This window comes from Contarinia nasturtii, unplaced genomic scaffold, assembly GCF_009176525.2.
Source record: "Contarinia nasturtii isolate CC-2019 unplaced genomic scaffold, AAFC_CNas_1.1 Cnas_scaffold_350, whole genome shotgun sequence".
Taxonomy (NCBI): domain Eukaryota; kingdom Metazoa; phylum Arthropoda; class Insecta; order Diptera; family Cecidomyiidae; genus Contarinia; species Contarinia nasturtii.
This window is the reverse complement of record NW_022197705.1, coordinates 2,238,325-2,251,518: the sequence shown is the minus strand read 5'-3', so window position 1 is coordinate 2,251,518 and position 13,194 is coordinate 2,238,325. Positions and strand designations below refer to the sequence as shown.

Sequence of the window (13,194 nt, the reverse complement as noted above, 5' to 3'; positions counted from 1 at the left end):
TAATATGTATATCGACGCACAAAAATTTTGTGCATAATCTTCACTATGTACAAATTAACAAACTTGTTTGTTTCATTCGATATATTTTCAGTCGATTTTTGTAGAAGAAAGAGAACAGCCTGTCATTTCTTTTTTAAGGCCCCATCTGCATATTGTCCAATAATAATTGGCTTTGCGTTTGGCAGAATACCAAAATCGAACATAAAAAATAAATAAATGAAATGAAAAGAGACGTTGGGGGTAATTCTTGTTCATCAGACCGAATGAATCATCAATCAATACAAATATCGCTGGCCAAGCCTTCATTTGCATTTGACTGTTTTAATCGTTGGTGTGACGAAAATTGTGTCTATTTTTTTTCTCCTGCCTATCTCTAATGAACTCATAATTGAGAAATCATAAAAAATTATGGAAAAATTTAGTGTTTCAATTGGTCTTATTTATGGCCATAATTTCAATTTTTTTTTTTTTTGATGGATCCTACGGATTATTTTTTTATTCTTATTTCGAATGGACAGGAATAAAATGAAAGTTGCTCTTACAGGTTATACGTCTCTTCTTTATTTCGTTAGCTTACCCTGGAGGAATTAAGCTCAGGCAACCAGAAGACCACTGTATACGGCGCGTTGATAAGTTAACAGGCAGAATTTATATACAACAGATAAAATTAGCTTATATTTCGGTATGAGTTCAATGACTTTAATTGGATTCCATCTTTTGAACTTTATCAGATTCTTTACTCTTCTTCGAAATTGATCTCACGATCGGCGACTTCGTAATTTCTCCATTATATACCAAACGCGAAAAAAAAAATATTTCGCATTTTGTTTTAACGCACGAATAAAATTAAGAGAAAAAGAAAGAGATTCCAATAAAATTTACAACTTTCGTTTTGTTCTTAAAATGTTGAATTTATTATTTGAGGTTTATTTTCGGGACGTTTTTGTGTTTGTTCCATTGAATTTTCGTACAAGGTAAGGAAATCAAATGGCAGCATCTCCTTGATGGAAATATGTTAAAAATACCGAATTCTATGTACTGCAGCGAAATGAGATATCCATTTGGTTTTTAATGTGCTCACATCAAATTTAACAAACAAATCGAATGAAATTTTCCATAGATACCAGTTTTTTTTGGATTCACGAAAACGGCGACAAAAACTTTATTTGTCGAACTTTTCTCATACAGTGCAACATTTCGTTCGTTTTATTCGTAATATCCGATGCATTTAGAATGGCATTCAAAAAATTATCTGCGCTCTGTAAACAAAACAAAACAAAAACCGATAAGAATTAATAAATTTACGTGACCAAATTGAAATAGTTTCAACGAGATACGTTTAAATAAGAAAAGACAAGTTTAATTAAATACTAACACAATATTCCTTCAGGGCATCCGTCGACACTTTGACATCAAATTCAAGGCCAAGATTAGATAATTTGGTCTCGATTTTTCGGTGTAAATGCTGTTTGAATGACTGCATAAAGTCGGCATCAATAGATACGAGTCGTAATGTTTCGGTATCAGGAAAATGAATTGCCGTCAATGTTTTGCCCAACAAATAGAATTCGTATACTTTTTGATTACTTCCACATTTTAAATCCATGGCTTGTGTTCGTTGTTCCAAGTCCATCATTTCCGAAATGATATCATTGAGTGGTACCGTTTTTGGCGCTAAAATGCTGCACATTAGACTTTTATCGTCCGATATCTCGTTAACCTGAGATAGAACCGATGAGACATGCATCATTTCACAATAGTCCGGCTGATCTAAACGTACCGGAAAATTCAAACAGAGCGACCGATTTGCCGGTGCTCGTCCACATGCTACACGCGTTGAAATGTCAACAGTAAAGCATGGCAAATGTGTTTGTTGTAAATGAATTATGAGCGTTATTGGTATTGTATCGGCTAGTCGGCCCTCGTTTAACTTGATACTCGCATACAAATTTTCGTGTTTATCGTTTAACCATCTACAAGATAAGTACCATAAATCCTCACCGAATTCATTTGCATATTTAACGGTTGTTGATATTTTTATAGTGACAAAAAATGATGTTATTCGATCGTAAACCATTGAATTTGATACATAAATTAAGTTATTTTTTGAATTTATATGGTGTTGTTGAATTGGCGGCATTTGCGTCACCGAACAAGCACCAACAAAACGATATCCAATTTTACCGATATCATTTTCAGTGTCATCCAAATCGTTTCGCCTGAATTTAATTACGTTCAACACTTTACGCTGTTGCTCCTGTTGATTCACCAAATTTTCATACGCATCGGTTAGCTCGATCAATTGATATTTTACATTCGATAGTTGCGATTGTATATTTTGATCCAATTCAATCCATTCGTCGTTAATGCGTACCGGCTCTTGAATCCGAACCGCAATTTTGTAAAAGTGGCAATTTTCACTAACGCACAAAATCAACTTGTACCCCGGCAAATAAGTCATGGCAACGATTCCGGGCAAATTAAACGCCTTTCGTTTGAATTTAAATGAATCCAATTCGACATTAAATTCGATCATACCATATTCAACGTTGACTCCATTTGAAAACATGAAAATGCCGTCATGACCATGATAGTGGTATGTTTGAATTTCATTGCCAAAGTAAAAGGTTTTCTTATTGATGCTGTTGTCAATGCTCGTTAAATAATGGGCTTCAAGTGTGCCATTCTCAAGCAATAAAATTATGTAATTACCGTCTTTGGCTGCCCAAAAATCAACGATTTTCGTCGTACACATAACAATTGGATTCACATACGACTGTTCGTCCACGATATGTATCGAACATAAACTATTGTCAATCGATAGAAATATGTAAAAATCATCGTTCGCATTCACTCCAATATCATCCGATATTAATTTTTTCAAAAATTGATTTTCGCTGTAATTCTTAATGCACAATTCTTTTACTTTGAAGTGACATTGCCGCCATGTATTTTGTAGCTCCATTATTTTGCTAAAACTAATATCGTATTCATTGCTTTCTGGTCTGCTGTGTCGATGGAATATTCGCGGATGAAATTCAATAAAAAATTTTGTGCCATCCGACGATATTTTGATCAATGCAAAACCATGTTGTGTCGAACAAATCGTTTGAACGCCAGACAAATACTCAACGGTTACTAAATCTTTCGATGATGCAAAATACTTGATCTGGCCATTTTCAAGCAAAATCACCGACTCACTGGTAATCACCGCATCTCTAATACGTTCTGGGAAAAATGATTTGTGTAAATAACTTTTGTTTGCCGGTTTATCGTTTTCGATGCCATCGCCAAAATTTTGAAATATAAATGTATTGATTGTTTGCGCGGTGTATGTTGCTACAGCACCACTTTTGTCATCGAACTCAATGCATCCCACACCAATCGGATAAAATGGTTGAGCCGACGCAATTTTCCACGATCCTAAATGGTTGACATCCATCTGAAAATAAAACATGAACAATGGAAACATTTTAGATTGCTTAGATTTGCTGGAAATTCTGAAAGGCTGAAATTTAGATGAGAAGAATGCTTCGATAATGAAAACACATTAAACAAGGAAACAAAGCAGTTTGGATCAATACAAATCAATTTTTTATTGACAGTTTATTTTTACCAAAAATTCTATGCATATTTCCCTTATTTTCAGTTGTTGGTCTTTCACTCAAAATGAGTTGAGACCGAGAAATTATGACAAAAAAAATTCTTATTAAAAAAATCCCGAAACAGATGCTAATTTCAAAATAAATTATTTTTTAATAGCTCCCAAGCGATTCGGATCCTGACTGGGATAGTGCAAGCTTTCGTTTATTGGTGGTGGTGGAATTTGCATGTTATCAGCATTTGGTGGCATATTCGATGGTAATGGAATCGATGAATATGGTGCTGGGTATGCATTATTTTGATACAATGCCTGATATGCCGAGCTCGACATCATAGACGGCGGCAGCTGGTTCAATTTCAAACCGGGTGGCATTACATTGACATCATTCGGTGTTAAATTGAAATAGTCATTGGCGGGTATAGGCATTTGTTGCGGTGGCGGTGCACTGTCAAAATTACGATTTGTTTTCGTTGCAGTCGTTTGTTTAGCCTGAGAATGTGCCCATTTTATTCCCAGTTTTTGACCACCCAACACTAATTTATTGAATGTACTTTCGGCCGCCAATTCTGCCGACGATCTTTTTGTGTATTGCACGAATGCGCATTGTTGTCGTGCCACCATTGTAATGTTTCTTATTTCACCGTACTGATAGAAATTATCGCGAATATCCTTTTCGGATAAGTGTTCTGAAATGTTGCCTACATATAGAGTCGTTATACTTTTTTCTTCTGGTGGATCAAGTGTTGGTAATTGAGCGGCTCGTTTCATAATTTTATCGGCAACTGGATCATTTCGGCCATAGTACCGGTCCTTAATGTTCTGCTCTGACAGTGGATCGTCTGGTTCATTTGGTTTGTCATGCCGGTACGGACATTCTTCGCCTCGTTTACATTCACCTTTCACCCAGAACGAACAGATATGCGGTTGATTTCGTTTGTAATAGGGTTGAGTTCGCGCCAATTTTGTCAACATTTCGCTTGCAGTCAGCGATTTACCCACTGTTCCAGCCGCCGACGTTCCATCGTCATTCTGCAGTTCGGCTTCGATTTTCTGTATGTAGTACTCCTTGTTGACATCACTTTGCGGTAGTTTATCAACAATTTTCAAGGCTGCATCACGCACTTGGATGGGCAGACCATACTCCAAGTCCAGCAGACACGTTTGACATACATTTTTCAATTTGGCGCAAGTTTGGCAGATTTCGGTCTTCTTGAAACGCATTCGTGCACCGGGACACCATCTGAAAATTGTGAATGGGCGCGTACAAATCTTGCATTCTTTGCCATAACGCTCTTTGATCATACGCACATATGGATTATCGCCCAAGCATGTCTGACACAAAATTGGAAACTCAGAATCTTCCCAGTTCTGACGATTGTACGTGTTTGTCGTTTTGGACATAGACATTTTGAAGAGATATTTTAAGCAAGCGAGTTTTCACAAAACCTGTAACAAAAGCAAGAAAAAAAAATGAATTTCAAGTTTCCATTGGATCGAGATATAGTTAATGTTGCTTATTTACCTAATAATGTTAGAATGTTTTATTTTTGATCAGTGCATAAATGTTTCTTTGATGTGTGTTTCTATGTGTATGTGTGTGCGTGCGTAAATTATAATCACAAACTAAACACAAGAAAAAAAGATGTCTAAAAACTGAAAACATGAAATGTGTTAGTTATTTCAAAGGTAAGCAAGCACACTTTGGCTCAACGAACAACAATCACAGCAAACAAAGATAACATGTGGAAATGTTTTGTTTGAAAAATGAAACAATTATGGGAACAATAAATGCTTCAATGCATTGTACTGCATCGCATTACTGTCGCAACATAACCTTATGAAGTGTATTTACAAACAAATAACAATAATAACACAAAAAACACCAATTTAATTTACTGAACTTATGAATAATGAAAAATTTACCTTAAATCTCACTTTAATTGCTTCGAACTTAAGTTTTTTCTAGCACCGTATCCAAATACTTTCAAAAGTTTCTTCAATTTTTGCCAATACGTTTATAAATGACACATTTACTTTTACAGCCTATGCTTGTTTGACTGATTGCTTTATATTTGACAGTTGTTTAATGGGTTGCCATCGCTGAAGTTCGAAAACAAAGTTCGTTTTGATTACATCTAGCAAGCACAACAAATGATTCTTATGCTCTGTCGATCCGGAAATGATCCGAATTTTTCACGGTTTATCGACAGTTTTTGTACATATTTTCATCAATTTAACTATAAAAATATTCATAATTTCGATGAAACGATTTTTTCTTCGCGAAAAAACTAGAATTTTGCTCAATTTGGATGGTTTCCGATAGGGGATAAATGCCCCTCTTTGCGCGATTAGAGTGTGGCCTTGAGTGAAGAGTGACGGTAAGCGCGCAGAACCATTTCCAACGAATGTTGATTCTTTTCATTCTGTTTTCAATCAGTTTGCAAAAGCATTCCAACAAGTTGCTGCCGCTCACAATCTCGCATAATCATTCGTTTCATTTATCGTCTTGACTCTCGTTTTTTGTTCGCTGCCTGTTTTTCTTCGTTGTGAATGAAAACAAAAAACTTCAACGAGATATAGCTCACATTTATATTACAACGAATCTCAATCGGAAATAATTGTTGTAAAAAATTGTCGGAAATGTCAGCGAAAAAAGTATTGGTTTACGGTGGACGTGGAGCATTAGGTTCTGCCTGTGTTTCGAAATTCAAAGAGTTGAACTGGGTAAGAAACAGGTTTTTATCGTTGTGGTGTGTGATTCATTACCTTGTTGCTGAAATATTCTTATAGTTGAAATATTATCTGTTCTATTTGTTAATAATGTCATGCATAGTTAACATTCCAAAATCTCATCCAATCCGCTCGAACAATTAATAAGCAAATGATTTTCACATTTTAAATGTGAATTGAATGGATTTCTTCCGTCTTAGTAGAAACAGTACGTCAATATCTTATGAAAGGTCACTTATACGGGATGCCATTTATTTGGTTTTACAAAATTTCTTGAGCAACTCAAATCAAATACTTGCGCCGACAATTTTATTGATTTTCACACTTGACCTCGATTCGAAAGGCAGGCAGTCATTCATGTCTTGGCACTTTCGTTTGTGCATTACACTTACTTGTGAATTTCGTTGTTTTTTTCTAGTGGGTAGGCAATATTGATTTAACCGCAAACGATCAAGCTGATGCAAATATCATTGTGGACAAAGAAGCCGGATGGACTGAACAGGAATCAGCTATACTTGATCAACTTCAAGGTCTGCTTAACACCAATCAATTGGATGCTGTTATTTGTGTTGCAGGTAAATTATTCAGAAGTTTTTTTTTTTTTTTTTTTTTTTAAAAAAAAAAATTTGTTCGAAGTAAAAAAAAGAGTTGTATTTTTGTAATTTATTCAGGTGGTTGGGCCGGTGGAAATGCAAGCAAAGACTTGGCAAAAAATGCCGACTTAATGTGGAAGCAAAGTGTTTGGTCATCAACAATCTCAGCCACGATTGGTTCACGTTTTTTGAAACCCGGCGGTGTGTTGACTTTGACTGGTGCCGATGCTGCATTAAAAGGTACACCCGGTATGATTGGATACGGGCTTGCAAAGGCCGCCGTGCATCAACTAACAAAATCTTTGGCTGAGGAGAAATCTGGATTGCCCGACAATTCTCTTGTTGTCTCCATCTTGCCAATTACACTTGATACACCAATGAACCGAAAATGGATGGCTAACGCCGACTTCTCCAAATGGACCCCATTGGATTTCATTGCCGAGTATGTCTACATTACAAATTAAATATTTTATCAAGAGACTTTTTATCTAAAAGGAAATATTTATTGTTTCAGAACGTTTGCCAAATGGACCGAAGGAAAAGATCGACCAAAAAATGGCTCATTGATTCGTCTTGTCACAAACGACAATAAAACTAATTTAATTGCTGCTGAATAAAAACATGAATATCATCGACATAGTCAACATCGCAGTACGCAAAATAAACCAGTTTGATACAAGTTTTAACTTGAAGACTTTTTAGGTCTATTTGTTATTTTCACATTTTTATAAACATTTTTTTTTCGCTTTTTTTAAATAAATGCATCGCTTTTTATCAATTTTATTTAATTTTATTGCATCGCTTGTTTTGAAAAGGTTTTAAATAATAAATTCATTTATGGAATAAATGTGAACGCACCCTGACCACTTTTGTTGTGAACGCACCAATCTGTCATATATTCTGTCAATGTGCTTTGTTTGACAACTTCTCTTGAACTTACTATTTGTATTCCAAATCGAATGTGCGTTTCAGCTAAGAAGTACGCAGAATGTCGAATACAAATCGATTGAAATCACTGATAAAATTGATAGCAGACGAAGAGAATTACTCTTGTAATGGTTCGTATTGAATGTTGTTCTTATTAAAGGGAAATAATATTCACTGCGCTCTTTAACAATATATTTACAGTTTCGATTCGCGCCAAATTGGATGAAAAGGCCGCAAATGAGTTGAGTTCATTTCAAAACTCAAGAAGCACAGAAGAGTCAACACTGTATCAAAAAATTCTGTACGATGAAATCAAGTGTCCACAACCAAATTCATCTGAGTCACCGGTTTGGGTGTACGCAACAAGTGTTTTTGAAATATTGCTAGAGATCTGTGCGGAACTCGACAAAAGTGATGAACTTCCAATATCAGTGACCGAAACGAAAAAGGTTCACATTGGCATTCGCAAGGCCATCGAATATGGTTTAAAACCATTTCTATTGGGGGTTGCAACGCCGATTGATTATCGACTACCATATATTATTGCGAGCACCAAAATTCTGTTGAACATTTCGAAGGACAAATTTTTCCCGCTCATATGTACACGAAGTGATCAACATCTTATATACACCGATCTGTTAAGTAGCATATTTACCATAATTTGCAATGGAAGCGATGAAATAAAAACACAGTTTGAGCAACATTTGCTCGATTTACGATCACGACTGTCACACGGTGATTACTTTAAGATTCTATTTCTGATACAAGGCAGCAATCAAAATCGAGCAGAAGCGTCCATACAACAAATCACGTGTAAACAGCTAATGCAGTCACTTCGACAAGCAGGCAGTTTTAAAGCATTGTGTGAGGCTTTGCTTCCGTCAATTACCAGTTTGGATCAAGACGAAGAAATCGTAAAGAAACGCTTGCATTGTTGTGCTGTGATATCATCGATCGTAGGTAAGCGTGGACACAAAAAAGAATTCTATCATCAGATAATCGACGAAATAACTCAGCATTTGCTGAGTTTTATTCAAAGCAACAAATCACATCAAATTTATTTTGTTGACGTTGGCGTTCAGTGTTTGAGTAAATTATATTCGCTTCAACTGGGATTTATCCGACGTCATATTACCGATATTCTGCTGCGAACGTTTGATAACTTGGCATTGCCATGTGATATGATCACTGGTGCTGTTGTTTGTGAATCGAATGAGTTTATTGATGCCATTCACTTGGTACATTTGACGTTCTGTGCAACGGGTCCATCGGACGACACATTAGCTTCGGAAATTTTAACACCATTCATGCCGATGTTCATTCAAATTCATCATTTGCTAAACGAGTCAACGAATATGACACTAAAAAATGAAATTCTGGCCATAATTGTGCGATGCTTATCGAATCGAGAAAAAGGCGACCTAAATCGAATTGTTGAATGGATTTTATACGAAGAATATGACGAAGGTGTGAAATGTCTCCATCCACGTTTAAAAATGAAACAAATCAACGACGATAATATTTCTTTCACTGTTGTCGCCCTTGAAACGGACCAAAATGATTTGGACATTAATTCATTCTTGGAGCCATCGGTGTCACTGGTGAATGTGCTTAAACAATGCAATCACAATACATTGATCTACAATGTGTTTTTGCATTTGCTTCAAATGTTTTCGGATAGCTTTGGATCTGCATCGAAAATCGTGCAATCGCCTAGCAGCAGTGAATTGCTTGGCGGTGAAAGTGAACTGAAAACGGCTATCGAAAGAAAATTCAAGCGAAAATATTCCGTAATTCATGCATTAAACGAATTGATTTTATTCAAACCATTCCACGGACAATTTGCGGAAAATCAACAAGATATTGTTGAAATGCTGAATAAGATGCTCAATCAACAAATCGAACAAATTGAAACGTTCCAGAGAATAAATAAAAAAATAGCAACCGAAGATTTTGACGAAATTTTAATTGTCATCTTATCGATCGTCGGAGATTTTATGCAACGCATACAAAACGATGAACTCAAAGCACAATTGGAATGGACGCTTAAAAAGTTGCGCACTCTTCTAGTCGGCCAAGACATGAATACGGTCATGAAAAAGTTGGATACCATGTTGGGTTCTTCGCAGAATCACGACGAAAATTCACTGTTCTTAGAGGCCAAAGCCATTTTAAGTGAAACCCATTCGGAACCGTATACCAAAGTCTATGCCATCATGAATATGGTGAAATTAGTGAATGCAAAAGACGAAGAAACATGCCTGAATGCCCATGTCATTTTGGCATTGGCTCTGAAGTTGCTGAGAGAAGAAGATAGTTATATATTCCTGAACTGTATCAAACTGCTGATTACGCTAGTCGAAATATTGGAAGATACAGTTATTGTGGCATTGATAGCCGAATATCATTTTGATATTGATAATGATTTGGCTGACATTGATTTCAAGCTGAAGATCGGCGAGACGATTGTCAAGACTTGTCAAGGACTTGGTGAAATGTGCTATAAATACAAAGCGGTGTTGATAAATTGCTTCTTACGTGGTGCCTACAATCGAAATGTTGAGTTTCGAACGTCAAACATGTCAAATTTGGGAGTTATCATGCGCATTTTATCCTATCAGGTTCATCATTTCTTCGAAGAGGTACATTGTTTATTAAATTTTCTCCATTTTACTGAAGAGACTCATTGACTTTTTCTATTACAGGTGATGATATTAATTCAAAATACGCTGCAATTGGACAAATATTTGCCAACACGTCGAGCAGCCGCTTTGGTGCTTACAGATCTACTGAAAGGAATGCAGAATTTGGAGCAATATCAAGAGTTTTTACTTCCGATTTACCGCAATTTGAAGAGTATATCCAAAAATGATCCCGATTTACATATGCAAATACATGCCCGAAACGGATTGGAATGCCTTAGAGAAAAAATCAAAGAAGCGTTCACAACTGAAACAAAAATGGAAAAAGAGATACGCATTTTTGATATTAAAACCGATGAGAATGTTCGATATAAATAAAAATTCATTTGCTTCAATCTATAATTGCTTTCATTTATTTCGTCAATATTTGTATTTAGTTTTTGATTGCACGTAGAGGCGATAGAGTTTGCCATTGGAAGTCAATTAAAATTCGATAAAATGTTATATTGAGACTGGCTGCTAAGCTTACAATAAATTCGAATCATGTATACACGTAGCTTAAAAACAATAAATTACTAGTTTATACAGAGTTTATATAGTGTAAGATAAAAAAGATTTGTGCTATCTACATTGATTCAATAGAAGACATCGGTGCAAAACGAATTTAAAACAGTTCATCAGGTAGTGAGAGTAAGACACATGCGTAAATAAAATCAGTTCGAGTCGAAGAAATGCAACTAATAAATAAAATAATGACGACATAAGCTAGGACAGTTGAGTTTGATTCTCCTACGATTCAGTTTCACATGTTTCACATCGATTTAATTTATTTTATTTGTTTCAGGTTTTGATTCTTTCTTCATCAGCAGAAGTGGGAACATTCCAAGTAAACAACCAATTGTTATGCCAAACACACGACCCTATAAGAAAAAAAAGAACAATTAAAATTGATATTATGATTTGGACCCAATAAAAGGGTCACACTTACCAAACTTCCAGCTCGTTGAGTAACTGCCATATTTTGTTGTGTTGGTGTTAATTCTGGTGCCACAATGCCGATAAATGTGCAAAATTGTTCTACATAACTGGCGAGACCTAATCCAAATACATCACTGATCGTGTTTCCCAGCGCAGCAGCTGCCATTGTTGATATACAAATGTATACACCAATCAAACTTTCAATGTAATCGCCAGCGATAATCATAAAGAAATTATCCAAAAATCCAAATCCCACAAATGGCACCCCACTCACCATGAATGCTATAAGTGAAAAAAAAAACATTTAGAAATAAAAAAAAATATTAAATAACAAAAATGAGCGGTAAAAAAATATTTAAAAAATGCTCACTTTTGAATAATGCATCATTTGATGGTTTGATGGCAGCTTCCGCCAGTTTTTTTTTAATCCAATCATCGGGCATAGCACAGAAGGATCCTGTTGGATCCACAGACCCAAGCTGTTCATTAGTTCGGCGTCCGAATTTTAGGCGCCAATTAGATGATGCAAGCTTTCCTGTCATTGAAAATATGCATCAACACAACAAACAGATCCACTATTAGTCATTAACATTGAACAACATTTTAATTGTTATTGCCATAACAGCTGATCGATATTTTACACTTGAACCTGCATTTCTATATAATTAAATGCATTCATAATCATAGCTTTTGACCAGGGTCCGAGGGATCAGACAAACCCTCATACTTTTCCGATATAAAAAATAAAATTGCCCCTTTTTGAGAAGTTTTTTTGAAACTACCACTCTCCCTCGGATCCGAAGCTATTGTTCATAGTGCGCGTACATCATAGATACCCGTACTTTTAGGGAAAAAAATATCTTAAATTTTGTCTGTATGCCAACCAAAGTAGCTAGACCGTAAAAACTATACCTTGAAACTTCGATTTAATTTTGTCAGAATCGTATTTGTTCAATGCCTTCGACAAGGATGCCCGCTCATTATCGCTTAATTTATGTATCATATCATATGCATGATATTCGGTCAATGTATCATATTCGCCAATGTTTGGTGTGTTATTTGTTGCGTTTGTTGATGATTTGTCAGTGTGCCTAACAGTCGAATGCGTGAAATGACGATAAGCGATGCATGCCGTTTGTGTATCTTTTACGTGACTGATAACAGACTGGTTTGACAGTGTGTGTAGCGATACCGTTGCATTTGTATTAGTTATTGCTGCAATCGTTGAATTCGTTTTGATTAATTGTTGCGTTAACTTCGATAATTTTCGTATTCCAAACATTTCAAATCTGCTTATTTTTGTATTATCACGTTCACTATCTTTTGAAGAAGAAAAAAACTTCTCCGAAAATTACACAAAATTGGAATGATTCACTTCGACTGTACCACTTAGAATTGGTTTGCGTTGGTTTGTTTCGGTTTTGTTTTAAAGCATGATTTTACTTCATCCAACGCTTTTTGCTCTCTCGCTATAATCCAAACATTCACGCACCTAAACAAATACTAATTTAATTCGGCAGTACACGTTTGTGATCATCTCACGATGAAATAAAATACACTTTACGTCATGCTAGAGAAGATGTATGTGAAAGACAAAAAACACATACATATATTCGATAGATTTGATTACAAATAGCAGCATGCAAAGCTTTGACTATATATTTGACAGCTAGAATGTGTCATTTTGCTCAAAACAAAATTGATTTCACATAGAATCGAA

General features: G+C 35.6%; 4 protein-coding genes across 7 annotated transcripts; 2 read left to right on the top strand and 2 right to left on the bottom strand.

Moving 5' to 3' along the window:
- Nucleotides 1-890: 890 nt before the first annotated feature.
- LOC116338170 (pre-mRNA-splicing factor RBM22) lies at nucleotides 891-5,648 on the bottom strand. Of its 4 annotated transcripts, none has more exons than XM_031763270.1 (3): nucleotides 5,528-5,648; nucleotides 1,376-3,442; nucleotides 891-1,259 (listed from the first exon to the last, which is right to left on the bottom strand). In XM_031763270.1, exons 2-3 carry the CDS (start codon nucleotides 3,440-3,442, stop codon nucleotides 1,140-1,142), a joined length of 2,187 nt encoding a protein of 728 aa, XP_031619130.1. In that variant the 5' UTR covers nucleotides 5,528-5,648; the 3' UTR covers nucleotides 891-1,139. The 4 variants fall into 4 exon arrangements, with proteins under 4 accessions (XP_031619130.1, XP_031619132.1, XP_031619133.1 ...); XM_031763272.1 differs by lacking the exons at nucleotides 891-1,259; nucleotides 1,376-3,442 and adding exons at nucleotides 3,572-5,050; nucleotides 5,127-5,257; XM_031763273.1 differs by lacking the exons at nucleotides 891-1,259; nucleotides 1,376-3,442 and adding exons at nucleotides 3,572-5,050; nucleotides 5,127-5,227.
- A 321-nt stretch (nucleotides 5,649-5,969) lies between these two features.
- On the top strand, nucleotides 5,970-7,706 carry LOC116338049 (dihydropteridine reductase). Its single transcript, XM_031763093.1, has 4 exons — nucleotides 5,970-6,328; nucleotides 6,753-6,909; nucleotides 7,006-7,369; nucleotides 7,442-7,706. Exons 1-4 carry the CDS (start codon nucleotides 6,245-6,247, stop codon nucleotides 7,542-7,544), a joined length of 708 nt encoding a protein of 235 aa, XP_031618953.1. The 5' UTR covers nucleotides 5,970-6,244; the 3' UTR covers nucleotides 7,545-7,706.
- A 150-nt stretch (nucleotides 7,707-7,856) lies between these two features.
- Nucleotides 7,857-10,874, top strand: LOC116338251 (transport and Golgi organization protein 6). The gene is made up of 3 exons (XM_031763382.1): nucleotides 7,857-7,985; nucleotides 8,056-10,496; nucleotides 10,560-10,874. The coding sequence occupies exons 1-3, from the start codon at nucleotides 7,916-7,918 to the stop codon at nucleotides 10,872-10,874; spliced, it is 2,826 nt and encodes a 941-aa protein (XP_031619242.1). The 5' UTR covers nucleotides 7,857-7,915.
- Nucleotides 10,875-10,886: 12 nt separating this feature from the next.
- On the bottom strand, nucleotides 10,887-13,097 carry LOC116338115. Its single transcript, XM_031763188.1, has 4 exons — nucleotides 12,387-13,097; nucleotides 11,845-12,009; nucleotides 11,485-11,756; nucleotides 10,887-11,416 (listed from the first exon to the last, which is right to left on the bottom strand). Exons 1-4 carry the CDS (start codon nucleotides 12,754-12,756, stop codon nucleotides 11,318-11,320), a joined length of 906 nt encoding a protein of 301 aa, XP_031619048.1. The 5' UTR covers nucleotides 12,757-13,097; the 3' UTR covers nucleotides 10,887-11,317.
- Between the last annotated feature and the right edge of the window lie 97 nt (nucleotides 13,098-13,194).